The sequence below is a fragment of the Mizuhopecten yessoensis genome, unplaced genomic scaffold, assembly GCF_002113885.1.
Source record: "Mizuhopecten yessoensis strain PY_sf001 unplaced genomic scaffold, ASM211388v2 scaffold2699, whole genome shotgun sequence".
Classification (NCBI taxonomy): Eukaryota; Metazoa; Mollusca; class Bivalvia; order Pectinida; family Pectinidae; genus Mizuhopecten; species Mizuhopecten yessoensis.
Window position 1 is genome coordinate 434,289 of NW_018404676.1, and position 27,810 is coordinate 462,098.

Here is a 27,810-nt window from a genome sequence, read left to right on the forward strand (position 1 = left end):
GTGTGTGTGTGTGTGTGTGTGTGTTGTATTCTAAAAACCCTGATTTGAAAAGTAGAATGGTACAATGTTTTAAATAATAAAAATGGATGTTTCACATATTTCACATATTAATCATGAAGGGACCTTAAAAGATGTCATACTGAAGGAATTTAAGTGAAGTTGATACAAACATCAATAATCCCAATTCTTAGGGAGTTTGTTTGACAGGTGTATTGTATTGACCCTGCACAATTTCATTGAAAAAAACATCTGACTACTGTGATTGCTAAATGTCAAGGACCAGCTGAAAGTCTTAAGGAGACATTTTTTTTTTAGTGAGGAATGTTCCTAGAGCAAAAAAATGGATATCCCTAAACTGATAAATGTTCCTACAGAAATATCTTTTAAGTGAGAATGTTCCTACAGCAGATATTTTTTAAGTGAGAATGTTCCTACAGCAGATATCTTTTAAGTGAGAATGTTCCTACAGAGATATCTTTTAAGTGAGAATGTTCCTACAGCAGATATATCTTGACTGGGAATTACTCCTACAGCAGATATCTCTTGCGTGAGAATATTCCTACAGTAGATATATCTTGCTTGAGAATGTTCCTACAGCAGATATATGTTGACTGGGAATGTTCCTACAGCAGATATCTCTTGACTGGGAATTGCTCCTACAGCAGATATATCTTGCTTGAGAATGAACCTACAGCAGATATCTCTTGAGTGAGAATGTTCCTACATCAGATATCTCTTGAGTGAGAATGTTCCTACAGCATATATCTCTTTGAGTGAGAATGTTCCTACAGCAGATATATCTTGCTTGAGAATGTTCCTACAGCAGATATATCTTGCTTGAGAATGTACCTACAGCAGATAACTCTTGACTGGGAATTGCTCCTACAGCAGATATCTCTTGAGTGAGAATGGTCCTATAGCAGATATCCCTTGAGTGAGAATGTTCTCACAGCAGATAGCTCTAAGTAAGAATGTTCCTAAAGCAAATATCTCTTTAATGATATGTTCCTGCAGCAGATATCTCTTAAGTGAGAATGTTCCTACAATTGATATCTCTTTGAGTGAGAATGTTCCTACAGAAGATATCTCTTAAGCAAGAATGTTCCTACATAAGAGAGGCATCTCTTAAGCAAGAATGATCACTTATACAGTGGATATCTCATGTTACTAGAATACATATCTGTTAAAGATCCCTTCCACTACCAAAAAAGGTAAAGTATGAATTAAAAAACATTCTATCTGAATAACAACAGCTTTAATATGCCATGTTGCAGAATTTTTATGAAAATATAATAAATATTATATATATAAAAAAGTATTTCACAGTTCACAGCGTTTTAAGAGCAAAAATGCAATGAGGCAAGTATGAGATTCAATCAAACTTTGGATCTCTGATTACAACACTGTCATTCCAACTAACATGAGCTAATTGATTAAGAGTAGTTATAAATGTACCAAGCACAGTGGGACGGAGATCATTAAGTGAGAAAAAAACGTTTATATATAGATATCATATCTCCTTATTTTTTTTTTTCAAAGCAGATATCTCAAATGTAAATAAATCTGATATCTCTCAAAGCGAATGTAAATATATCAGATATCTCTTAAAGACAGTAATGTTTCCACAGCTTTTTTGTCTTTTGTGAGGAACTTTCCCTCATATATAGAATATCTCTTAACTTGTCTCCATCTGCTTCAATGTTTTTCTTTCAAGAATAAGTTATTTCTATTATACATGTAAGTTACAAACTAGCAAGGAATGGTTGAGGATGCTACTTAACAAAATGTCACCTGTTACATTGTCAGGAAGTTTTCATTACAAGGGGTCATTCCTTCAAGTAAATAATAAATGACAGACTTACCCAGAATTATCTTCCTGCTGCCAGACCCAGACTGCTATGGTGATAGATCCCTCAGGTCCCACGACAGGAGTTTCTACAGGAGTAAGGTAACAGTGTACCCCTTCCATCACGAAAAAGGTAGATTTCTCTCCCGTCACACTCCCTGGCTTGGTGTTTACAGTATCCACAGCGATGCATTGTCCTTGGTCAGGGCTGGTGACGATGAGAAGATTGACAGGGGTGGGTAAGGCTGTCCTGTAGGGGCAAGTCTGTACACAGAAGTCCTGTGTACACTGTTCAACAGACACAGCAAACACAGAACTCTTACAATAAGCATTTCTGGACGGGATTCCACAGGTACTGACTGAAGGACTACTGGTGATGGGGCGGTTACGTGCTGCATTGAAAAGTGGTGGAAATGGACGTAGAATTATCTGAGACGAAACATGGCCACTTAATGATGTCATTGATACAAGAATGAAAAATACATAGTAGAAAATGATTGACATGTGTTGGCTCGTTATCCTCAGGAGCAGTTGCTGTTTTCTGTGAGGCACAAATGTGGTTAAACACATATTGGAAAATTTCTGAATAACACCCTGCCCATAAATCACAAATCCTCCTCTTGGTACGTCAATCACTTTTACTCCATTAGCACCTGTCCAAAATGAACAAACTTCATGTCCCTTCAGTGGTCTGACACAGAGGAAAGAACTTTTTACACTTTTGAAAGTTTTGTCGGTGTGACAGGAATTAAATAAAATCTATCTGCTATATATATAATCCTGTACTTAGGAACAATCTGTGACACAACAGGATACAGGCTGTGGGGTACAGCTGGACGGAAGCATCCCTGTGTAACGATCCTTCATTGATGACTGGCTGCAGTCTGTCGGGTCAGTACAACATATGGGCTGGGCAAAATCAATGATTTCACAACAGTTGATATTTCACTGGTATTGATTGGCTACTGCTGTGTATATACACTGATCAACTCACCTGAAGATGTTACCTGGCGGTAATCTAATTACCTGTTCACCTGGTTGTTTTCTAATGAAAGGTCTTATAACATTGGACAGATGTTTGATGCACAATACATACCTAAATTAATGATTAAAGCAGAACATTGCGATATATATGTTAAAGGTAAATATTCGAACAAATTATAACAGACCAAATTCGAAGACACTGTTAATATCCCTTATTTTGTTACATGCAATTATCAATTGCTTTTTAAATATTCATCGAGGAAGAAAAAAAATAGCTAAAATCCCTTCATTATATATTCAACACTAGTATTGTTACATTTGTATTATAAATTAAACATCACGGTATAGCATTATATAGCTAGGTACGTCCACAGACTTACGTCACAAAGGAGTTCTAGAGAAACTCCTACACTGCAAAGTGCAAAAAATTGTTAATTTTGATGTAATTCACAATTTGTAGTACCAATATTTTCAATATTGATTTAATACTAATCCGTCAACATTATTAATATAATATTAAATTATATAAATAAACACCTGCACAAAATTAATATTTCATCTATATCATACTTACAAACGTCTTCATCTATGACCGTGATGACTATAAGATGATAATATTTGGCTATTTAACATTAAGTTTACAATTTTAGTTCCAACTTCCATTGAGTGAACCAAGTTCCTTGCCCATTGAGAATATGATAGTACTGAAATTATCGACATGGGCTGATCGGGGCAGGGTGACCGAACCTCTATTTTTTGGAGGAGGTGTACTCTTAACATTAAAAAAACAAACACTGAATGACAGTTTCCGCATCATCGATGATGCATGTCATCAAAGAGCTACGTACAAATCTCCGGAAGTCTGACTGTGGGTCTCCAGCGCGAAAACTTATTGGAGTTGTCTTTCTTCCATCCAAAAAGGACGGAGAGGAGTGGTTTAAATTTTGGGATGGGCCTAAAATAATTGCAAACTAGTACCGTCACTACGTTCAGACCGGGGTAAGTCAGGCCGGCCGTGATATTTTGGGTCTTGAGCAAATATTTACAACTGTGATATCTTAGCAGTTCACTTGACGGGACGGGACATTTACACGAATACAGATGGTGGAAATCAATTATCATCTACTACAATTTATACACAAGTAGAAAGTTACCCTTTTGTTTGGGGTGGGGTGGGGGGCTAGCATGAACATCATAACTCTACTAAAATTTTGACGCTTTTGTTTTAACGTAATTTCTACTGACTTAAATAATGAATGTCATACGTGTAACCATACTGAAAACATTTTAACCTTATGGTATACATAAAAGCCTATTCGTATTGCTGGATTAATTTGCATTTGGGGCAGGTTATTATATATGAGCCCATCATATCGACCCATGCAACACATAGGGAGTCATAAAGATGGGCGGAAAAATATAAGGTTGCATGATAACAACATGGATCAAATTTCCCAAGACTGCCTATCTGAACTTGATAAGACGGGGCAGGTTTCCGAGAGAAATAACTTTCAAGAGCAAGTCTTCAGATACGGACGTGTTGTCCCTTTGTTATTATTTTACGAAAGTTAAACTATGGAAGTTCTCTTCCAAATTGTACACACTGTCACTATACATGCACAAAACATAAACGAACGCCGCGTCTTTAAAATTTTCAAATTCACATCACCTGCATTTTTACACCCGTTTCGTCCCGCGTTAGGCATGAGACTCATCGGTGATGCTAGGAGCCAAAAAGTTGAAATAAAACTGTCTAAACTACTATTAACTTAGGCCTAACGTTCAGCAGATATTTTTTTTACCTAAAATCATTGAATGGGCATTTTCTAAAGATATTAACCGAAAATATTAAGTTCCGGATTAGGCCTAAAGTTGCTTTGGATTTTAGTGTTTTAGTGTGATCAAACGGAAGTTGGTATGGCGGCTGTTTTTGTTTTGATTTCCCCGTATTTTTGTTCTTTTCAGTTTCGCATGTAAAATGCATTTTATGTCATCTATTAAACGCGTTAAACTATTGGAAAAGATGATATTGTACTTCTAAGATATCTTAATGAACAGCGGAACATTGACAATAATGTGAAAATCACATAACATTGGGATCCAGTGGACCTGGTGCTTAAATTTGGGACCTGAATTTTGCAGATGGCTGCCCAGTATACCAAAAGATGCAGTCTTAGATGGGGTCTGAATAATAATCACAGATAGGTAGAAACACAATTGTTTAAGAGTTTGCCAATTATGAAGTTCATATTGTTCCGGAGAAGCGTGCTATTGATGACGTCAACACATTCACGTACATAGGAAACATTATTATCAAAGAATAGTGTGTCATACTAGAATATTCAGTTCCTGGATTTCGAAGACGTAGACTAACCTGTATTCATGACACTAAGGTTGAAGAAACAACAATATAAACAACTTAACTATGCTTTAATGTCTCCATCGCCAAGATCAGTGCTGCTGAATCTACATCTACATCAGTTGACCATTACACAGTGTTGCGAAGCGTTTTATCAGACTGAAAAACAAACAAAAATACATATTCAAAAGAGAAAGACGGAAAACAGTGTACATTTTGTATGTGTATATAATGTGTGTGTGTTTTTCGGCTGGCTCCATAACCTAATAGCTCCACCAGTCCAGCTACCGTAGTGGCCATAGGGACAAGCCCCAATCGGCATAGCTTTGCCATTGGTCGAAAGAAAAGCCAGCCTAAATTGTTCTTTAAAAGGTAAGAGAAGGCAACAGCCCCTGCTTGAAAGATGCCAAGTCAGGGGCCTCAGTCACAGCAGCTTGGAGAGAATTCCAGTGAGAGACAATTAAGGGAAGAAACTATGCCTAAAACTGTTTTTAGAGGAAGAGAGACAATAATATTTAAAGGAGTGATTTTGTCGGGTGAAAAATGTAGAGGCTTCAGGTAGTCTTTGACTCGGATGTCTAATAAATCATGAGCAATTTTGTACATGGTTGTAAGCCGAATCTTGAGGCGTCTTGATTTCAGTGACTCGTGTTATGATTATGTGTTTATGACTTCCGGTCCGCATTCCGGATCCATTGTCTGTATAAGTATATGCCTTGCAATGCATTATGGGATACTCAATAAATACTGTTTTGACCTGAATGGCGGCTTTCCTGGTTTTCCCTGACAAAATTGTGTAGAACACAACTCATCTGGCGACGAGACATAGATACGGACTCAAGCAAATAATGGAAAAAGTGTAAAGGTCGCCATGAAGACCAGAAACTGTCTAGCGATGTACTATTGAGCTGTTCGAAGCGGTGTCAGTGTTGTATCCCCTGTCTGAGGCAACTCTGACTCTCGAAACTGCAGGTGAGAAAGCCCTCGTGATGAAAACAAATGCTCGTGACGCGAGTGAATTACGTTCTGGGTCTTCAGCAACCGTTCATAAAATCGATACGAAACCTGCGAAACGACGACCGAAGAGTTTGGGTAGTTCGAAAAAACCGATAGACAAGAAACAACCGAAGTGCTACCGCTGCAATGCTACGAAACACCATTCCAATGAGTGTTATTTTATGGATAAGGAGTGTTTTGGATGTCGCCGAACAGGTCACTCTAGGAAAGCCTGTAAACAGAAGGACAGTAAGGTTCATATGATACTAGATGAAAAGGATGATGATTTAATCGCATCATTGGAAATTATGTCGGTTGAGAAATCAAAACATGGCGCGATCATGATAAAACCCAGGTTAGACGGTGTTGAAGTGGACATGGAATTAGACACTGGTGCAGCTGTCTCAGTGATGACGCAGAAGTCATACGAAAAGTGCTTCCCGGGTGGAATGAAGACTTTGACACGTCCTGATGTGTGTTTGAAGACATGTTCTGCTGAACAACTAAAACCATTGGGTGTGCCCAATGTGAAGGTGGAATATGACAAACAATGTAAAACGTTAAAGTTATACATAGTCCAGAAGGGAGGCCCAACATTATTTGGACGAGACTGGCTGAAACACATCACATTAGAATGGCCGACTATCAAGTCCATCTCAGCGAATCGCAATGATTTACTTCGACCGAAAGTCGAAGCAGAAATTGACAGTCTAGTGGAAAATGGTATCTTGACCAAAGTGAGCTATAGCGAATGGGGTACTCAAATTGTACCAGTGATCAAGAAATCAGGTAAAGGCCGTCTGTGTGGTGATTTCAAGGTCACCGTTAACCCGGTCTTGGAGATTGATCAATATCCTCTACCTAGAATTTAGGATTACTTCGCGGCCCTCGCAGGAGGGAAACATTTCACAAAGTTGGATCTGCGACAAGCCAACCTGCAGATGGAAGTCGATGTGGAGTCGCGCGATTTGTTGACGATTAACACAGAAAAGGGGCTATACAGGTTTAACCGTCTTGTATACGGTATCGCATCAGCTCTGACAATTTGGCAAAGAACGATGGATACAATTTTTCAGGGGTGAAGTGTATCATATACGACATGATACTTACGGGAAAAACCACTGAACAACACTTGAAAAACGTAAGTTCTGTGTTGGAACGACTTCAACAGTATAGCCTTCGGGCAAATACGGAAAAGTGAATTCTTCAAAAAAACGTGTATCTTTCTGTGGTCATGAAATAGACAGTGAGGGACTACACAAAACGCAAGAGAAAATCGAAACCGTGTTAAAGGCGCCCACACCAACTAACACTACAGAACTAAGATCGTTTTTGGGAATTGTGAACTATTATGGCCGTTTCCCGAAAAACGTTTCCGCGATACTCAACCCACTCCATAAATTGTTGCAGAAAGACTTTAAGTGGGAGTAGGGCGAGGAATGTCAAAACGCGTTTGAGTAGGTCAAACGTATGGTCACATCAAAAGAGGTTCTCACACACTAAAATCCAGAGTTACCTATGAGAATTGCCAGTGATGCTTCTCCAAAAGGCTAAGGAGCCGTTCTTTCGCACGTCATTGCTGACGGAAGTGAGCGACCCATTGCGTATGCTTCGCGTTTCTTGAATCAAGCTGAAAGAAATTATACACAAATTGACAAAGAAGCATTGGGTATAGTATTGGCGGTGAAACGTTTTCACACATACTTATTCGGACGTCACTTCAGCATGATTACGGACCACCAACCGTTGGTGTCCATCTTCAACCCTCGAAAAGAGATCTCTGTTGACAGCCTCTCGCGTATGCCAGTGAAATCCACAGAAAATGAGGTCAAGGTGGAGGAACTTGATGCGGTAGAGTTGTTGAACCTGTCACAGTTTGACACACTTCCGGTGAATCATGACCAAGTGAAACTCGACACACTTCGTGATCCGACATTGTCATCGGTCTATGAATGCGTCATGTCGGGTTGGAATCCGGATATCCGTAACGGTGAGACGTAGGCATATTTTACAAGGAAAAACGAACTAACTGTACAGCATGGGTGCCTCCTATGGGAAATTCGTATGATAATTCCGCCTCGTCTGCGTACGCGTGTGCTAGAGGAGCTTCATTCGGGACACATCGGTGTGGTGAAGATGAAGGCACTCGCCAGAAGCTACGTGTGGTGGCCTGGCATAGATAAAGACATTGAGACAATGACAAAAAGTTGTAATGGATGCCAGAATGTGAAACATGCCCCACCAGCGGCTCAAATACATCAATGGGAGTGGCCATACCGACCTTGGAGTCGCTTACACATAGATTTCGCGGGACCATTTCTCGGTTCAATGTTCTTCGTAGTTGTAGACACCAACTCGAAATGGCCAGAAGTTGTACAAATGAACACGACTACGTCCGAGAAAACCATTGAGGTTCTACGCACCAAAATAGCAAGGAACGGAATTCCTAGGCAAATTGTTAGCGATAATGGCCCTCAGTTTGTTTCTGAGGAATTTCGGAATTTCGTCAAATCCAATGGAATTCGGCATTCAACATCTGCGCCGTACCACCCCAGTACGAATGGCCTCGCAGAAAGATTTGTACAATCTTTCAAAATGGCCATGCGATCTAGCGCCAAGGACCATGGTTCGATCAACAAGAAACTTTCGAACTTTCTGTTGGCTTATCGGAATGCACCACACACAGCGACAAACGAACTCCAGCAAAACTGTTCATGGGTCGAAATTTGTGTACCAGGTTGGACTTGATCAAACCTAACATCCAACGTCATTTGGAGGATGCTCAAAGCAGAATGGTCGAGAAAAGGCATGTTACCAAACGATCATTTGAACCTGGACAAACAGTCATGATCAGAGACTATCGATTGAGTTAACCATCGTGGACGTCAGGAATCATCAGTTCTCGAACTTGTCCAGTATCATACAGTGTAGAGGTTGCTCCTGTCGTACTTTGGCGGCGTCCTCTGGATCAATTAAGGCACTCGCACGTCGAGCCTAGTAGCATTGAATACGAGCCTAATGCCAAACAAACTCTTCCGACTGCGGATCACATTGTGTTACCAGAGGCAACAACACCACCTACTTCAAGTGATAGTATGGTGCAAACTACAAGTGATTCCAACGCCTGTCCGAGCTTACCTGAGAAATCCACTGTGGACACCCCTATCCGGCGTAATCCGAAGAGACATGCAGAAACTCCCAAACTGTTTGACAACTTTGTCAAGTTCTAGGTTGTTAGGACGTAGTTACACATGTACAGTGCCTGGGGCATAATACTCCCCAGTGTTGCTACAGGACTACAAGGTTCTATGTAGATATGTTCAAGTTCAGTAGTGAGTTTGTTATTGAATTCAGTATTGCTTTGGGTGACTAAATTGATAAATTGAAATTGGTGTTTTAAAGTACTGTTAATTAGCCAGTAGATTAATAGTACCATGAACAGTAATCATGTGAATCCATCGGTAAAGACGTTCTGATTAAATTGTGGTAAATGGTTTTTCAGACTGGAACAAACAAAACTGTGGTGGAGGAATGTTGTGATTATGTGTTTATGACTTCCGGTCAGCATTCCGGATCCATTGTCTGTATAAGTATATGCCTTGCAATGCCTTATGGGATATTCAATAAATACTGTTTTGACCTGAATGGCGGCTCTCCTAGTTTTCCCTGACAAAATTGTGTAGAACACAACAACTCCCATTGTAAGGATTGTAACATGTCAGATACACTGCTGGTGTTACGGTATCTGTTTGTGGGTTAACGAGCTGCCCTCCTTTGAACTATTTCCAGCTGGTCAATCTGGTTCTTGGTGTGGGGGCTCAATAGAGCTGAGCAGTACTCCAGGCTGGGGCGAACAAGTGTATAGTATGCACGAGCCTTTGTTTCTTCGTTGGGAATCTTCAGATTCCTTCTTAGGAATCCAAGTGTGCTGTTCGCCTTCTTACAAACTCTATCGGTATGATGTTTCCACATGAGGTTTGCTGAGAGATCCACCCCAATATACTTGCTGGTACTGGTATCTTCAAGAAAATGAGCTTTGAGATGGTACTGCGCTTTTGTGATCTTCTTGTTCTTTGTGACCCTCAGGACATTACACTTGTCTGGATGGAACTCAATTCCCCCCTTCTTTTCCCAGTCAGCGACTTCTGCTAGGTCTTGTTGCAGTATGTCGCTGTCTTCTTTTCCTCCTATTACCTTATAAACAATGCAGTCACCTGCAAATAGTCTAACCTTGGGTGGGACGTTGACATCAAAGTCATTGAAACACTGGAATATAAATGAGAACCAGAAACTGTGCATGCCCTGTTCTTGATTCAAACGGTGCATCCAATGAATGTGATGGAAATCAATACCGTTCTTGGAAGAGTTGCCAAGTAAGAAAGTCGTTTTCTTCTTTCTATGTTGCGTGAGACGGACATAGGAATGGACTTTACAAAATCAGTTTCCCTCCTCCTCTTCCTTTCTCCATTTAACCATGTAGTTATTCTTTACTGACGAGGATCACATCTTGTTGGATCAAACGGTATAAAGAATAACATAAAACCAATATCTGATACAATTTGAAGAAGTGACTTAATTTTGTATTCATACTTCCTTCCATTGGCTCAACGACTACCACATGTTGTTCAGTTTTACTTCTCCCTTATGCCCGCTATATTGTTTTTACGAAAGGATGTTAAGACAACTCTAATAAATCAATACCTAAATGCTAATAAAACACACGTGACAACATTTCTTGTGCAGGATAAAGTGAATACCCATCAAGCTTAGTATATAAACTAATTGTGTAGCTATGATCTATACGGGATTAAGGCTTTACATCAGTAGTTGACTTTCAATTGATTATAGATGAAATTTAAACCTCACAATATTTGACAGCTCTCCTGGTGATCAGCATATCCAATAATCGGTCATACACATATTCCACTAAGGTTAAAAGATCCACAGGTGTCATAGTATTTATATTGATTGAAAGTGTCGCTATTAACTCTAGAAGAATGTAGTATCTATTAAACACGACATTGGGCCTTGTCTTACCTTTACTTAATTCTGTCCAATCGATACCATAACCACGGTCCTATGCTAGGGATACCGATACCTAGTCCGAGAGATTAACACTGATCCCCCTTACCTGACACGCCTGGTATTCCCGTACCCCCTGTGTATAGTCTGGCCAGGGTATTACTGTGATACAAATCTCCACTACACCTCAAACGTAGACAATTAGGGCTTTTAAAGTGACATCTTCTACAAAATTCTGACCAACATTATCATCATTTTGTTCTTGTGATATTGCAACCTATTTGGACGGCTTTATAAGATTAAAGACTGAAAACACCAAAGAATATAGATTGAAAACATATCTAAATATCAAAATTATATAGTTGTACATAACATCCATACTTATTTTGGATTTGTTTCCGCAGTACAAAAAAACATCAATCTACTAAAAACCTAATACATGTTTACCATTCTGTCCTGCATATGGATTATACGTGTTATTCTTGATTTGCGAATCCAAAGCAAAACTTGTACAAAATCATCAGGATTGATTTTGTTATGTACGCACTGTTGACGGAAGTGTTTAACATTCGTACTGTATCAACCTCGTTTTACAAGTTTGTCCTTGTATGTTGACGCTTGATATGTGTATGTTAATGATTAATTTTATTGTAAAGTGATTAAACATATATATATGAACTATGTAGGGTCTCATACGGAACAACGTTTGTGTACACCAGTGTTAGAACGTTTGACTACATCCCTTTAATTGTACAACGTATCACTCACTTAGACAGCTTGTGATTGAATGATCGATTTCTACGTTCAAGTTACCATATATAGGAAGCGCGGGGCAAACAAATTAAAGCCTTCCTAAAGATTCCAAACCGCCAGCATACCAAGACTATATACAAAGGTAAGAGACGAAATGGCATGAGATATGTTTCTCAGTAAAATTTCATTGATTTTGATGGAAGAACCAACCCGAGACCTTCTTTCCTCAAAACTGTTTGGATAAATTATTTTATTTTACGTAACAAACATTCCAGCAATAAACAATAAGTTTAAATAAATATCTGACGCGCGTTAATTCTGGCTGAATTTAATGACTTCGTTAATAATGTATCAATGATATTTAAACGGTTGAATGTGTCTGTCATGGTTTTTCCCCGCTAACATTACTAACTTATTTACACAAGTGCAAGCATAAGCAAAACCAATTTTTAGTAGTTGTGTAGGGTCTTATTTCTGACGACAGCGCAGTGATTTAAGTCCGATTTTCTATTAAAATATAAGTATTGCATCAAGAACTTCTTAAGAGTTGTGTCAATCTAAAGGATCTGAATAATACAGATATTTAACTCAATAAATAAATCGTTCAAAATATTAACACATATAAATAAATAAATATAATAGAATAAAATCAAAAGTTTAAATGAATTCGTTTTAGCATATTTTTTCATGGACTTATAAGAGAAGAACTTAATACAAAGTATAATAAGTTACAAACTGTTGCTATTTTGTTGAAGGAAAAATATTTTTTATGATAAACGTTCAGCAGAAAAAGCAAACATACATGTGATCTATTGAAATAGCGCTTTTACTCTGTGACAATACGGACCAATGACAAATACAATGTTACCAATACCCCTGCCAGAAGGAGAGAAGGAAATTCGCGCAAAAAGAATTACCACGCAAAGAAAAAAGTACCAAATAGAGTACAATATTCCCTAGAACTTACGGAATGTGGTATTATTTTCAGAATTTTGTTAGCGACTGGTGTCTTCTTGTCGTACTTACGCCTTCTTGCATTGATATACACTACCATTGCTGTTTTTCTGGATTCAGCTGTTGATGTGTCCTTGATTATGTCATTGTTGTGATTTGTTACCATAGTTTCTCACTGGTTACCTCTTATTGCCTTATATCCACATTATAGTACGTTTATGTTTCGTCAGAAGTCTCCCTTCAACGGGACACAATATAGCAGGGATGAGGCTCCTACGGGAACTTCGTTTATTCCTTCTCCTGATACTCGGTCTTGTGCCTGGGACCGTGGTGGGAACGCTTACCGGGCCGGAGTTTCTTGGAGGATCCATGAGCTTTGAAGCATTTGATGACCAATCACATAATATCCTGGTAAGTCATTTATAATTTCTTATGTTAATTGCGAGAATGATATAATTTAATTCAACTAAGGCTTTCACAAAAAACTTCAATTCTTATATATCATGTACATGTATATGTTACAATGGGACTTATTCTGAAGTTAACAACTGATGAGGATGGGCGGTCCCCTGATGTATATTTAGAAAAGTTGATGATGTGGAATGAGTGAAAAACTGAAAACTCTTATGATAATTTAAACGATCAGAAAGCGATTCCATTATTAGAGATGTTAAACACTTAAAGATATTCTACGAGTATTGATTGAGTTTGATTTATATCAATTCAAGTGACAAAGAAATACGTGATGAATTTGGAACAGTAGTTCTTTAAATTATTAAAAAATAAATAAATCTGTTGTTAAAACTTATTCGCCTTCACGAGTATGTTATACTTAACATTTACTCATCCAGATGGATTTAAATAAAACAGAATGCTAACCGCTAACCACTATAGATATATTGTGTGTTTATCGTACACGAAAGTGAAGAAAGACCATTCTACGTCACGGGGCATGAGACAATTTCACAACACTCTCCAAAAACAAACCTATGCGATGAAAACCGAATGGTGAGCAAAATGAGCAAATTATGGAAAAATATACATAAACGTAATAACTTATGGGAAAAATATATAGATCTATTCTTACAACGGGAAAAAAAGTGAATCAAGTACGATATACAAGTTGATATTAACAAAGGCGAACACATTTTATAATTTTTATAAGAATTAAGAGAATAACGAGGAAAGGGTAGTAATCTTTTACAATGATTGTTTTTTTTTTACCATATCCCCAAATACTCTAGTGGTACAAATGGGAATACATAATTATATTTGTTCTGATATTGTTTTTACCACGGTAAAGTAAATAGATAAAAGCAACTATTCAAGTTATATCAGATTAACGTGAACGGTAGATACAATTGATAATACATATGAATTTACGTACATATTTGACTCTAGTCTCAAAACGGGATATAATAGCTGCTAAATAACTTTTTTTTATAATCTAAAAAGCCCATTAGAATCACAAAATATCTGCTAAAATACGTTTTTTGACAATATAATCACTAATTGTCAGAATTTAATCAGAAATGCATTCAGTTGTTTCATTTTCATCTTCCTGACAATCGAGATGTCAGAACAAACTGTTTCACAAAGTCCTGACACATACGAAATCAGAAAGTCACTACACACACGGAATCAGAAAAACCTTACACATACGGAATCAAAAGTCCTTACACATACGGAATCAAACAGTCCTTACACATACGGAACCAGAAAGTCCTTACACATACGGAATCAGAAAGTCCCTACACATACGGAATCAGACAGTCCTTACACATACGGAATCAGAAAGTCCTTACACATACAGAATCAGAAAGTCCCTACACATACGGAATCAAAAAGTCCTTACACATACGGAATCAAAGTCCCTACACATACGGAATCATAAAGTCTTTGCACATACGGAATCAGAAAGTCCTTACACATACGGAATCAGAAAGGCCTTACACATACGGAATCAGACAGTTCTTACACATACGGAATCAGAAAGTCCTTACACATATGGAATCGGACAGTTCTTACATATACGGAATCAGAAAGTCCTAACACATACGGAATCAGAAAGTCTTTTCACATATGGAATCAGAAAGTCCTTAAACATACGGAATCAGAAAGTCCTTACACATACGGAATTAGAAAACTTAACACATACGGAATCAGACAGTCCTTACACATACGGAATCAGAAAGTCCTCACACATACGGAATCAGAAAGTCTTTTCACATATGGAATCAGAAAGTCCTTAAACATACGGAATCAGAAAGTCCTTACACATACGGAATTAGAAAACTTAACACATACGGAATCAGACAGTCCTTACACATACGGAATCAGACAGTCCTTACACATACGGAATCAGAAAGTCCTTACACATACGGAATCAGAAAGTCCCTACACATACGGAATCAAAAAGTCCCTACACATACGGAATCAGAAAGTCCTTACACATACGGAATCGGACAGTTCTTACATATACGGAATCAGAAAGTCCTCACACATACGGAATCAGAAAGTCTTTTCACATATGGAATCAGAAAGTCCTTAAACATACGGAATCAGAAAGTCCTTACACATACGGAATCAGACAGTCCTTACAAATACGGAATCAGAAAGTCCTTACATATACGGAATCAGACAGTCCTTACACATACGGAATCAGAAAGTCCTTACACATACGGAATCAGACATTCCTTCCACATACGGAATCAGAAAGTCCCAACACATACGGAATCAGAAAGTCCCTACACATACGGAATCAGAAAGTCCTTACACATACGGAATCAGACAGTTCTTACATATACGGAATCAGAAAGTCGTCACACATACGGAATCAGAAAGTCTTTACACATATGGAATCAGACAGTCCTTACACATACGGAATCAGAAAGTCCTTACACATACAGAATCAGACAGTTCTTACACATACGGAATCAGAAAGTCCTCACACATACGGAATCAGAAAGTCTTTACACATATGGAATCAGAAAGTCCTTACACATACGGAATCAGACATTCCTTCCACATACGGAATCAGAAAGTCCCTACACATACGGAATCAGAAAGTCCTTACACATACGGAATCAGATAGTTCTTACACATATGGAATCAGAAAGTCCTCACACATACGGAATCAGAAAGTCTTTACACATAAGGAATCAGAAAGTCCCAACACATACGGAATCAGAAAGTCCCTACACATACGGAATCAGAAAGTCCTTACTCATACGGAATCAGAAAGTTACTACACACACGGAAACAGAAAGTCCTTACACATACGGAATCAGAAAGCCCTACGAATACGGAATCAGAAAGTCCCTACAGATACGGAATCAAAAAGTCCCTACACATACGGAATCAGAAAGTTCCTACACATACGGTATCAGAAAGTCCTTACACATACGGAATCAGAAAGTCCTTACACATACGGAATCAGAAAGTCTTTACACATACGGAATCAGAAAATCCTTACACATAAGGAATCAGAAAGTCCTTACACATACGGAATCAGAAAGTCCTTACACATACGGAATCAGAAATTCCCTACACATAAGGAATCACTGTCATCTCTTGTTTTCATTTCTGTTTCTTTGTCCTGCTTTCGCTCTTTAACAATTTAATACGATTGTCCACCTTCTTAAATATCCAGTCTGATAACCACACGTCACCGCTGATAATTATTATTTCCTTATACCACTTCTTATCCTCTGCTATGGTAATGCCTTTGTAAGCTCTGTGTAACAATGTTTTGACAAGCTGATGGAATAATGTGTGTGTGATTGTTTGAACTAAATGTTGAGGAATTGGTTGGTGTGTGTCATTCTTCTGTTCAGAGATATACTTTCCCTTACCAAGTTGCCATCGGAGATACCCCAGTAAAACCTAGTCATGAATGACACATCAAATAAGTGAATGGTTACATAGATTGTATATAGAAAGTTATATGTTGAAGAAACATCTCAGGAACTAGGCATCATACTTGAGGAACGCCTAAAGGGCATATGTGAATAAATGATTGTCATTAAGAGCAAGTTTAGAGTATCAGGAAGAGACTAGAGTGATTAACAAACCAGCTATCATAAACCGTGCTTCCAACAAATTGTGTGATGTACAAAATGTACTAGGAACAGCTTCAAGAATAGGACAAAGAATCCGGACAGAGAGGAGGGAGCTCCAACGAGGACAAACAATATGTATGTCGTGTTTCTGGCGGCGGACCAACAGATCAAGTAGGTTAAGCAGGATTGGAAGAAATTGGGCAGATTCTGAACCTGTTAGGTTGGCAAATACGATTTGTTTTTTCTTATTTTACTTTTAGAATTAAAACAGTGAGTGCATGATTGAAAAGAGAGTGTGGTAAATAAAATGGTCATCATATGTTTACTTTCATTACAACCATAATATTGAAAAAATGTATCATTCCACAAAAATAACAAATATATACCTACATGTAGGTAAACGCGAAGATATTGACCGGCTGGCGTCTCGGTAAAGGTCAATGTGGATCAACATGTGACCATACTAGTATAGGAACTGACATAACTGGAAAACATCACAACATCCTGACAGCGAAAGGAAGCCCTACTTACTTCGGAAATTGGCAGGTAGAAGAAAAGATTCCAGGCCATCTTCCTGTACCAAGGGATGTCACACCGGAGGCAAACAGCAATGTTACTATCCAGGTGGTGGCTGTCAATGACATACTTCTATGGGAGTTGGACAAAGCCGAAGTTACAATAAAGATAAACGAAGCAGCAGAATACACGGATTTCATTTGAGTTGCTAAAGATAGGGGTTTGAAATCAGATAAAAGCAAGAAATTAATTAGAAGTTACAATAAGGATAAACGAAGCAGCAGAATACACGGATTTCATGTGAGATGCTAAAGATAGGGGTTTGAAATCAGATAAAAGCAAGAAATTAATTAGAAGTTACAATAAGGATAAACGAAGCAGCAGAATACACGGATTGCATGTGAGTTGCTAAAGATAGGGGTTTGAAATCAGATAAAAGCAAGAAATTAATTAGAAGTTACAATAAGGATAAACGAAGCAGCAGAATACACGGATTTCATGTGAGGTGCTAAAGATAGGGGTTTGAAATCAGATAAAAGCAAGAAATTAATTAGAAGTTACAATAAAGATAAACTAAGCAGCAGAATACACGGATTTCATTTGAGTTGCTAAAGATAGGGGTTTGAAATCAGATAAAAGCAAGAAATTAATTATTGAGTTGTTTCCTCTTATAATTTTTGTGCATGATAAAATGAAACCAATAGCAGTAGATAACCTTTTTTTTCGAACTGATAAAATTTAATATGATGCTTACACTTCGTTTTCAAATGCAAACAATCACACGGTCATATACTTAATGTCTTTCATGAACATTCTCCATTGAAAAAGCTCATCCCATATGTGGTGAGGCAGATTGTAAACTCAATTATAACTATTATTTCATAGTTATATTTAGATGTCGCCCAATGTGGCTGTGAGGTGTTGCTTATATATAGTATTTCTTTTTCATTTGTAACCATTTTTTCAATCTGAAATCATTAGGGCAAAGCAGTGAGAGATTGCGTAGAGAGACAACATTTTTGTTGCCATCAGTTTTTTTTTCTTTATGTCACATGGTTAATTATATCTTTTGTTTAATTATCAATACATATTAGGGTCGTCAAACTGGACGAATTTCAGTAACCGGTTACTCGAAAAATCAACTGATTGAAAAACAAGTTAATCGGTCTGTTTTGTAATTATCAAACAATAACGAAAATATATACATTATACGTTTATCATATTTTATAATTCCCAACTTTGCATTTCTTTTAAAATCTGTTCAGGAGTTTTATTGTTTTGTCGGCATCTCTTGGTCAGTCCATACTATTAAATACAAAAAACAACACCCTTGTATCTGCCTGATTGTTGTTATTGCAAATAAATCCAATTTCGGTCTCATGGATAGATAATTTATAAATATAAGCTAGGTGTACAGAGGGATCCCCAAAGAGCTAAATACATGTCCGACTTTTTAGTTAATGGCTGAGTAACCGGTTATCCATTGACAATCCTAATACCTATGTACATTATGCTTTTTTAATAAACAGCAATCTTCTGAATGCAAAATATGTTTTTACAGATTTGAGGGTCTTAGTTGGACTCCTTTGTCAAAGCAGCCAACTATAAAACAATGGCACATGCAGCTCAAAGTTAACGCAAAACAGCGGAGTGACACCAACAGGCGTAACCGGAGTCCGATAGTGCAGATTACTCCATACATGAGGTCAGTACAAAATAACTGATATATAAATAACTCATTACATCATACATTAGGATTTCATTTTTACAATGTCTCATGTATTTAACCAACTAAACTATGCTTTGTAAGGATCGCATTTGAAAAGTTACAGCACGAACAATATTCAACACAATACTGTATATAAGATATTCTGCTTAGTCCCAACTTGATTATCATTAACCACGCTTTATATATATATTGTTTGTTTCAGATTGGGAATTAACAGAAATTATACATTGAGTGTCCCAACTATTGACCAGGATGGGGATTACTTTGAATGCCGTAAAATGGCATTCATCGAGTTTATAGATCTTCAAACAGCCAACAAATTGAAAAATATTGATATACGAAAGGTAATGTAGTGTTTAATGACACAAGTATAACTTTATATTATGTTTAATCCTGTTCGGGTGGGATGTTGACAATGTTGGTTGTTGTCACCTCAGAGATGCTCCTGTAGAAAGTACATGTTTATTGATGTGTTCGCAGTATTAAGATACCCATGTCCCATGTTTTAGATATATACTTTATTAAAGATGTGACACGGAAATTCAATATTCTACCTGTAATATTCACTCACATTAATACATTTCGCACTAATATTCACGCATACAATATCCAAACTATCCACCAGTGCAATAGCCACTGTTGCGGTATCCAATGGTGTATTAACTTTGCGTGAAATACTCGTAATGCGAAGACAAAGGAGTCAACAGAGCTGTGTCTTTGTGAACCAAGATTATGAAAGCTGTCTCGCTGTCACATTTGTTTTTTCTAATTTATTATATACTTCCAAATCCTTCCGTTAATGCTTCATATACATATGTTTGAAATCGTGTTTTTTATTTGTGTTATTTGGAATGTTGTATCACGGGGCTCAACACTTTTAAGGGACTCATACAATCGATGAATTGACTGACTACAGATTATATCTTGGCCTTTTTAGACCATGGTTCACTGAGTTGTTTTGCATTACTTATGTCCAACTCATTGGAATTTATATTTTTTGCTTTACAGTTTTTAATAAAACAAACCTCAACAAGCCAAATTTTAAATTTGGTAATTACATTCACAAGAAATTTGATTAGGAAACATGCTACAGTGAAATCTGTAAAAGAAATTTTTGCTGAGAGATAATGGTGGGTATGTCGATTTTATTGCTTTTAGGATTGCTTCATACACATCGACACATCTAGTCCTGAATACCAGGTAGGAGACTCGGCAGTGATAGCAGTGACAATACAGGACTTCAACAGAGATAATATCAAACTGGCTGGAGATCCACATCCTTTACGCCAGCGCTACGCTATTGGACGGTCACTTAGTGCCGTCCCTGTGCAGGTAGGCAAGTTCATCAGATTTACGTTACGTTACTATTTCCGTTTATCACTTGCTTGTTTTGCAAAAAACAAAAACAAAAACAATAAAAAAAAACAAAAAAACACCGAGGCGACCTGTCTAACTACTGATATTTCACGAATATAGCGGAAAACTTCAATATTTCACGAGGGCGTAGTGAATTGTTGTAGATTTTAGCCAAACGAATTAAATATAAAAAAGAAACTCGACGGGAAACCATCACAAACACTTCATATTGCGTTTTGGAAATGTTTTAATGAAAAAATACTCCCTTTAACAAACAGCAAGATTGCTTGAGAATATCAAAATATCTTCATATTGTAGTGCAGGATCTAAATAACGACGTTAAACGGTCAATGATGTCACAATCAAGGTCAATGCCGAACACATACATGTCAACCTTTTGATTCGTTTTTATGGCTATTGCATTAGTATTGAGCATCGTAAACATTTGATTGGTTTAAACACATTGCTTAATTATTATTTTTTTATAATTTCATACTTCTGTCAGAAATATCACTTTTATTTGATGAAAAAAATCCCGACAGTCAAATATACGGATATATTTGCCAGTTCATGTATCATTCCCAGTTCATCACCATACTGATATATTTAACGGTATGATGTATCAGTCTATACCCACATCAATGTGTCGACGAGTAACCTGTTTACTTGTTCAAAGATGTACAAGTTGCAGTGTACAAATGTGTGAATTTTTGAAAGTCATTCAATAAATGTGTTTATTTCAGTTTTACATAGAGATTGTTCTCAAAGACGATGCACCTGTGATCATCGATCCGACCCCTCTTGAACAACAGATGTTCACTGTCTTTGTTGGGTCAATATTGAAACTCAAAGTTGTAGCCAAACCCACTAATCCGACCAGGTACATAGTTCAATACTCAAGTTCAATCAAATGTAAAATAGACATAATTCATTTAGTACATATGGGCTTATAAAGGATGATATGTATTATAATGGTTGTCGTACTCGATGACAACAAAATATAGTAACATTTAATGCTACCCATTTGACGTCACTTTTCTGAAAGAGACTATAGCTGTTTTTATGAAATACACTTGTATAGAAAGGAGAAGATCGACTTTTATGCGTATATGTTGTTAATTAAATCACTGATTTAAATCATTTGTAAGATTATCAAAATGACCCACTGATAATGATTGGGTGAGAGACATGAACTTACTTGTTCACTTAATTGCCAATTAAGCTGTTTGTTTACTCGCATCTACCTTTACATGTTCTAGGACACTATCACACTTTTTCTTCACACGACGTGACGGCGTTGTTCCACAAACTTCGGTGGTGACTGACGAAACAGTGATAGATCCACTCGCGAAAAGTCAGTCGGTTCTTTGGACACCTGTAGCCTCTGACTTGGGAGATCATATCTTGTGTGTGAGGGTCGAGGACAGTGCTGGGTAATGTAGCAGACATTATCTAAATAACTTAAAGGGGCTGGTATGCCATATTTGCTAAAATGGCATACACATGTTTAAAATACCTTCTTATGAAATATACCGATTCAAATTTTGCTGAAATTCACTCCCTAAGAGTAAAAAATATAATTATATTAAAGAAATCCTAAATTGTCACCTGACAGTCTTAACCTCTCAATTGACCCAGATCAGTGATGTAATTTTAACGCATCATCAACAAGGCCACATGTAAACATCGCGGCGAAAGAAAAAGATGCATGCAAAAGTCATGACAGGCACGAGGTATCAATACCGTTATATATAACAACAACATAGGTAGGAATACTACACTTGCATCATACATGACCTTTGAAAACAATTATTTACGTATAGTATTGCTGTCTTGTCCGCTAGTTGAGTCCGACATGGTATAACAACATATTGCCGTGGTATAACATAACGGCGTGCTATTGTTGTTATCTTCACTGCCTCCTTTTCGAAACAACCACGTCACATATATAAATAGATCTGCGCTAAATTTTCGCGGGGCTTCCCCGAGATTTCAGTTGTCAAAACTGGGTATTGCAAGCAGAACTCGACCATCATATTGCCGTGGTATAACTTTTGGAAGGCCTGAGAACGCATTTAGACCCATTTATTTTGTATTTTTTTCCCCGACCAGCCCCTTAAAGCATCCATAATAACTGTTTATAACAAAAACACGTACGTTTTTAAAGCCAATGGAATAAGTCAAAGGCCAATTATATCTAAACAATAAATAAAAAAACCATGCTATAAAACTATCATTGTTATGATCATGACACATGTACATATAAAGACTCCTATTATTTCTTCAGATTCGACGCACTACCACGATGCTTCATCATACGAGTAAAAGGTATGGTTTTAAAAATTCAAGTTTATATGGTTCGTTTAGCTAAGAATCTCAACTATTTGTGTAAATTTTTTAACTGTACCAATTACTTCTTTGAACCAACCGTATAACGGGATATTTATGCGGGATGAAATGTTCGCGATTTTGACCCAAGTTTAGAAAAAAAGGTTTACACGGACTATATTTTTGCGATCTAGATATGTTAAGGAAGTACATTTGTGCGGTGTTTTAGCATAGAGACGGGACACTCCGCATTAAAAGAGTTAAATAGTCAAATGATTAGGCTATATTAACAGTCATAACAACATGCTTGCTATTTCATGACGATAATACGGTGATCCGGTTCACTTGACACGTGTCATATTATTCTGCTGATCAAATATTCTTGATCACTTTATTGGCCGGCAAAATAGCGAAAATAGCATCCGGACCATATGATATTACAATGCGCAATTTCAAAATTCCATCCAATCCGTTTATCGGCTATTCTTAGATGTAAGCATTTCAGTTTTATTTTGCATCTGATGGTACCCATTGTATAAAATAATTAATGCAAACTTGTATAAACACTAATGTCTTATAAATAAAATTCAGATCAGAAAAAGAATACAATTTGTAAATCATCTGTCTTTTAGCTGCTCCTGTTGGAGTAGGATCACAGATAGTACAGGTAAGATATGATAAAGTACATAGAGGATGCTATACCATTGTATAATAAGTGAATTGGAATACGTTCTTATTAAAATCAAGTGATTCATCCAAAATAAACCAAGAATAATTCATAAGTATACATGTAGCGTCAATTGATTGAAACACTCGCATTCATTTGAAATGCTAAACAAAATCTTTCCACAAATGATAAACATAAGGTCCATATTATTACAAGGGTTTTCAATTTTTAGATGTCCATATAATATACTGAATGTCAAAACCAAGAATTCTGTAAACACTAGTGGTACCCTCCACGTGGTCGGTAAATATTTGATGTATCTTGTCTATTTTAAATCAAGGGAAAACCAGCGTTCCTGCGGTTTCCATCTAACGGAGAGATTTCCTGTTTGGTCGGGTCAAGTTGTCGTTTCCCTATCTACGCTGTTTCCACCTCACCTGGGTACTTACACTGATTTAAATTACCTTAAGTATTAAAATTGGGAAAACTTGTCATTTTCTTACCAAGCATGACAAAAGAGAGAAATTAGTCAAGCAACTTTATGCAATGTCAATACGTTTACCGATGAAAACCTTATTGAATACGTCAAATTGAAAAAATATTTACTTAAAATGCACATTATTTCGCTTCTTTCAGAGGAATTACAGATATATCTCTAACTAGTTCGGAAGCCGCGGGTTGTCATGTTAGTGCAATCAGAGATGCCAGTGCCATACATATAGGAGCAAAAATGGTTGACATGACATTTCAAGATTCCTCGTTTGGTCGTAAGAAAATTTGTTTAAGAGCAGCAGATGCGTAAGTATTCAATTCACATTGTATAATTTATGTCTTATATCGGTGAAGCTTTCTGATGGATTTGTTATGTTATATTTGTACTTGTCACGTCCTTTTTCTATCACCTGTCAAGTATACCTCATGTTTAAAGACAATGCCATTTAAGGTTTCCTGTCGTCTGTATTTATTAGTCGTGATGTCTTTGAAAAAGAAAGCATGTCGTACAGAAAATTTCAATAATTTTTTAAACGCTACATTTTTTGCCCACCTGGTCTTAAAGACCATAGTGAGCTTTTGCTATACCGCGTCGTCCTTTGCCCGTTCGTCCGTCAACTTTTCCTTTAAAACGCTACTATTCCTGAACAGCGTTATAGATTTTGACTAAATTTGGCATGGAGCATCCTTGGGCAAAGGGACTAAATTTTGTGTAAACGGAGGGTGTGGCCATTTTGTTGCAGATGGGCATGGCCAAATAGTGAATTTTGAGGTTTAAATCTTCAAAATCCTTCTTCTTCTGTGCCTTTTCAGGGATTTTATCCAAATTTGGTACAGAGAATTCTTGGGCAAAGACGACTAAATTTTGTATAAACGGCGGGTGTGGCCCCTTTGGGTGCAGAGGGTAGGGGCTCAAAAGGGGTATTTGAGGTTTAAATCTTCAAAATCCTTCTATTTCTGAACAATTTAAGCGATTTTAACCAAATTTGGCCTGGAGCATCCTTCGATAGAGGGACTGCATATTGTGCAAACAGTGGTTGTGGCCTTCTTGGGTGCAGAGGGGTTGCGCTCAAAAGGGATATTTGAGGTTTAAATATTTTAAATCCTTCTCCTTTTGTACCATTTGAGAGATGTTATCAAAATTCAGCCAGGAGCGTCTTTGAGCAAAGGGGGCTGAATTTTGTATGAACGGAGGGTGCGCCCTCTTGGTGCATAGAGGCAGGGTCCAATAGAAAAGTTTGAGATTTAAATCTTTAAAATCCCTCTTCTACTGTACCATTGGAGGATTTATAACCAAATTTGGTCTAGAGCATCCTTTTGCAAAGGGAAGTGATATTTTGTAAATAAAGGGTGTGGCCCCCTGGGTGCAGAGGGGCGGGCCCAATATGAACTTTAAAATCGTTCTTTTTATGTACCTTTTGAGGGATTTTAATCAAATTTGGTCCAGAGCATCCTTGGGAAAGTGACTCAATTTGTTTTAAGGTAGAGTGTGCCCACACTGCGGGCAGAGGTGTTTGATTTGAGGGATTTAAAACAAATTTGGTGTAGAGAATCCTTGGGCAAAAAGGACTCAATTATGTATAAATAGAAGGGTGGTTTCAGGGGGCAGAGTGGCGAGCCCAATAGGGAAACTTGAGATTAATGTTTGAAATTCCACCCCAATTCATGGGGGCAGAAAGAAGGGATCTTCGTGTCATGTTAATGAAAAACCATAAAATCGGTTTTCATCTTTTTAATGGTGAAACACGTATTCTATCGAATGCAGTCATTTTCCTGAAACATTACCCATTCTGCTTTATTTCTTACCTTTCAGCAATTCTGTAATTATGAAATGTTTTGAGGCAGTGGTACAACCAAAGGGTACGTAACAGATTATATATGCATAAGCAATTTTGTTGTCTGTGAATGAATGTAACAAAATGTTATCTTATTTGACAATCGATCTGTGTTTTAAGCCTGTTTCCTAAACATTTGCTGTTTTATTGAACTTGCATTGACCAACCATAAATATCCATACGTGTGATGTTTCTGGAATATGTATATCATAAATTTATCACATTTATAGAATTGATACAACTGAAATTTTCCGGAACATGTTTTTCAAACAGAAACTTTTACATTTTTCTTTATTCATAATTACGTGTCAAAATTTTATTTACTAGATCCATGTGAAGTACAACCCTGTCGAAATAGTGCTGAGTGTGTTACGAACGGTGACAGAACATCATATGTTTGCATATGTCCCCCGGGGTATACGGGCATCGCCTGTGATATAGGTACTTTCTATACAATCACCTGGTCAAAGGCCACGTGAGATTATTCCGTTGCTTGACGTTCTTCGTCTGTTGTGTTTCGTAGTGTTGGTGTGTCTATTCTTTAACAATTGCAGAAGAAATGCTTTTGGGAGCTTTTTTGGTAGCTTTTTTTTAATATGCATGAGTACTAACGCCTCTATATTCCTTTCAAAAAAGATTAATGTATTTAGTTTGAAGGGAATTGCTACGCCAGTTTGTCCATTTAATTGAAAATGCTCACCATTCTACATTTAGGTGTCATGTGTACGACAACCAGAGACAGATTTCATCAAAAGATAGGAATCTTTTGAGAATGTACAGTCAGCTAATCATCAATTACAATGGGGTCAAAAGGCAGAAGACATTGATAGGCCGCAATAACATTTTCTTGACCCGTTTGCGTAACATCTAGGAATATCATATTATCAACATTTACCTGACGACAGAATAGTGGAATTGAATATAGAAGACGTCATTTTCGGGGCTTAATCTTTAGAATTTTATCCTATTCAACCACTTTCCAGAGTCTAGGGGGATCTGATGTGCAAACCACTTTGCAATCGTTTAAATCAATCTTCCGAATTTTGTTTGATGTTACCAAGATACTATCATGTATTTGACAAGACAGGCATACAACATTGATAAACAAAACGCCCGCCCCTCTGAAGCACCTGGCTGCATCTGATTATTGTACATGTTACATGATATCTACAATTTGTTCGAGTTGATGTATTTCTTTGTGACTACAGGAATTATTATTTTGTGTCCATGCTTTGTTATACTTGATATATATATTCTAAGTATATTTCACATGGAGAGCTTGACTCAAGTTGATAAAACCACTATATTAAACGACTACAAATCGTGTCAAGAGTGATTGAATGGATTTATAGCATGCCTGTTTCTGATGTTTGTTTTGCTTCAATGTATTAAAACCGAAACAATTAAAGCAAAATTAAGTGAGCAGTGTTTTCAAAACACCACATAAACTATTAGGCCATCGTACCACTTTCACTTTGGACTTTGATGCTCCATACATCATACTTTGCTGCTGAGAGTATAAATATAACACACTGATGGTAAGGATTAACTCATTTTATTCTGTATTTCAGCTCCTGATAAATGCAATCCTAACCCTTGTAAATTTGGAGGCATTTGTATTCCTCATGGAATTCAGGTCGAGTGCCGGTGTACGAGTGGATTCTTTGGCACATATTGTGAAAATGGTATGTATTCACAAGCTACAAAATGAAGTTTTAAATTAGTCGCGTTGTCGTGGTTTGCTATTAATGATGCTTTACTAAGTTTTAATACATAATTATAATGCATCTCATCTTACGTAGCTATGGATACGTTTCTACATGACCCGTGTTTGTTCCATGTTTTATATGACTTAACTGTGGCTATGTTTGTCTCCCTGATCCGTCTGTAGTTTAGTTGTTATATAACGTAG

General features: G+C 37.2%; 4 protein-coding genes across 4 annotated transcripts in view; 3 read left to right on the top strand and 1 right to left on the bottom strand.

The window, feature by feature from the left end:
• Nucleotides 1-2,308, bottom strand: part of LOC110446475 (usherin-like) — a 70,216-nt gene extending 67,908 nt beyond the window's left edge. Inside the window, exon 1 of the mRNA XM_021491648.1 lies at nucleotides 1,863-2,308. Within this exon, the coding sequence (XP_021347323.1) occupies nucleotides 1,863-2,308 (446 nt within the window). The remainder of the gene's footprint in view (nucleotides 1-1,862) is intronic.
• Nucleotides 2,309-8,249: 5,941 nt separating this feature from the next.
• On the top strand, nucleotides 8,250-9,415 carry LOC110446476 (uncharacterized protein K02A2.6-like). The gene is made up of 2 exons (XM_021491649.1): nucleotides 8,250-8,811; nucleotides 9,249-9,415. The coding sequence occupies exons 1-2, from the start codon at nucleotides 8,250-8,252 to the stop codon at nucleotides 9,413-9,415; spliced, it is 729 nt and encodes a 242-aa protein (XP_021347324.1).
• Nucleotides 9,416-12,066: 2,651 nt separating this feature from the next.
• Nucleotides 12,067-17,695, top strand: LOC110446477. Its single transcript, XM_021491650.1, has 3 exons — nucleotides 12,067-12,102; nucleotides 13,145-13,325; nucleotides 17,372-17,695. Exons 2-3 carry the CDS (start codon nucleotides 13,179-13,181, stop codon nucleotides 17,693-17,695), a joined length of 471 nt encoding a protein of 156 aa, XP_021347325.1. The 5' UTR covers nucleotides 12,067-12,102; nucleotides 13,145-13,178.
• Nucleotides 17,696-19,058: 1,363 nt separating this feature from the next.
• LOC110446478 (neurogenic locus notch homolog protein 2-like) overlaps nucleotides 19,059-27,810 on the top strand; it is a 28,364-nt gene continuing 19,612 nt past the window's right edge. Inside the window, exons 1-12 of the mRNA XM_021491651.1 lie at nucleotides 19,059-19,196; nucleotides 19,423-19,564; nucleotides 20,379-20,552; nucleotides 21,320-21,456; nucleotides 21,836-22,009; nucleotides 22,864-22,904; nucleotides 23,537-23,571; nucleotides 23,912-24,012; nucleotides 24,208-24,369; nucleotides 25,877-25,923; nucleotides 26,226-26,339; nucleotides 27,470-27,583. Of these exons, the coding sequence (XP_021347326.1) occupies nucleotides 19,111-19,196; nucleotides 19,423-19,564; nucleotides 20,379-20,552; nucleotides 21,320-21,456; nucleotides 21,836-22,009; nucleotides 22,864-22,904; nucleotides 23,537-23,571; nucleotides 23,912-24,012; nucleotides 24,208-24,369; nucleotides 25,877-25,923; nucleotides 26,226-26,339; nucleotides 27,470-27,583 (1,327 nt within the window). The 5' untranslated portion in view covers nucleotides 19,059-19,110. The remainder of the gene's footprint in view (nucleotides 19,197-19,422; nucleotides 19,565-20,378; nucleotides 20,553-21,319; nucleotides 21,457-21,835; nucleotides 22,010-22,863; nucleotides 22,905-23,536; nucleotides 23,572-23,911; nucleotides 24,013-24,207; nucleotides 24,370-25,876; nucleotides 25,924-26,225; nucleotides 26,340-27,469; nucleotides 27,584-27,810) is intronic.

Bases quoted from the DNA above. Each gene is read 5' to 3' on its own strand.
- LOC110446476 (XM_021491649.1), top strand. From the start codon at position 8,250: ATGATAATTCCGCCTCGTCTGCGTACGCGTGTGCTAGAGGAGCTTCAT. The intron at 8,812-9,248 runs GTTCGATCAACA...TTGTGTTACCAG, and splicing joins ATCTAGCGCCAAGGACCATG to AGGCAACAACACCACCTACT.
- LOC110446477 (XM_021491650.1), top strand. From the start codon at position 13,179: ATGAGGCTCCTACGGGAACTTCGTTTATTCCTTCTCCTGATACTCGGT. The intron at 13,326-17,371 runs GTAAGTCATTTA...ACCTACATGTAG, and splicing joins ACCAATCACATAATATCCTG to GTAAACGCGAAGATATTGAC.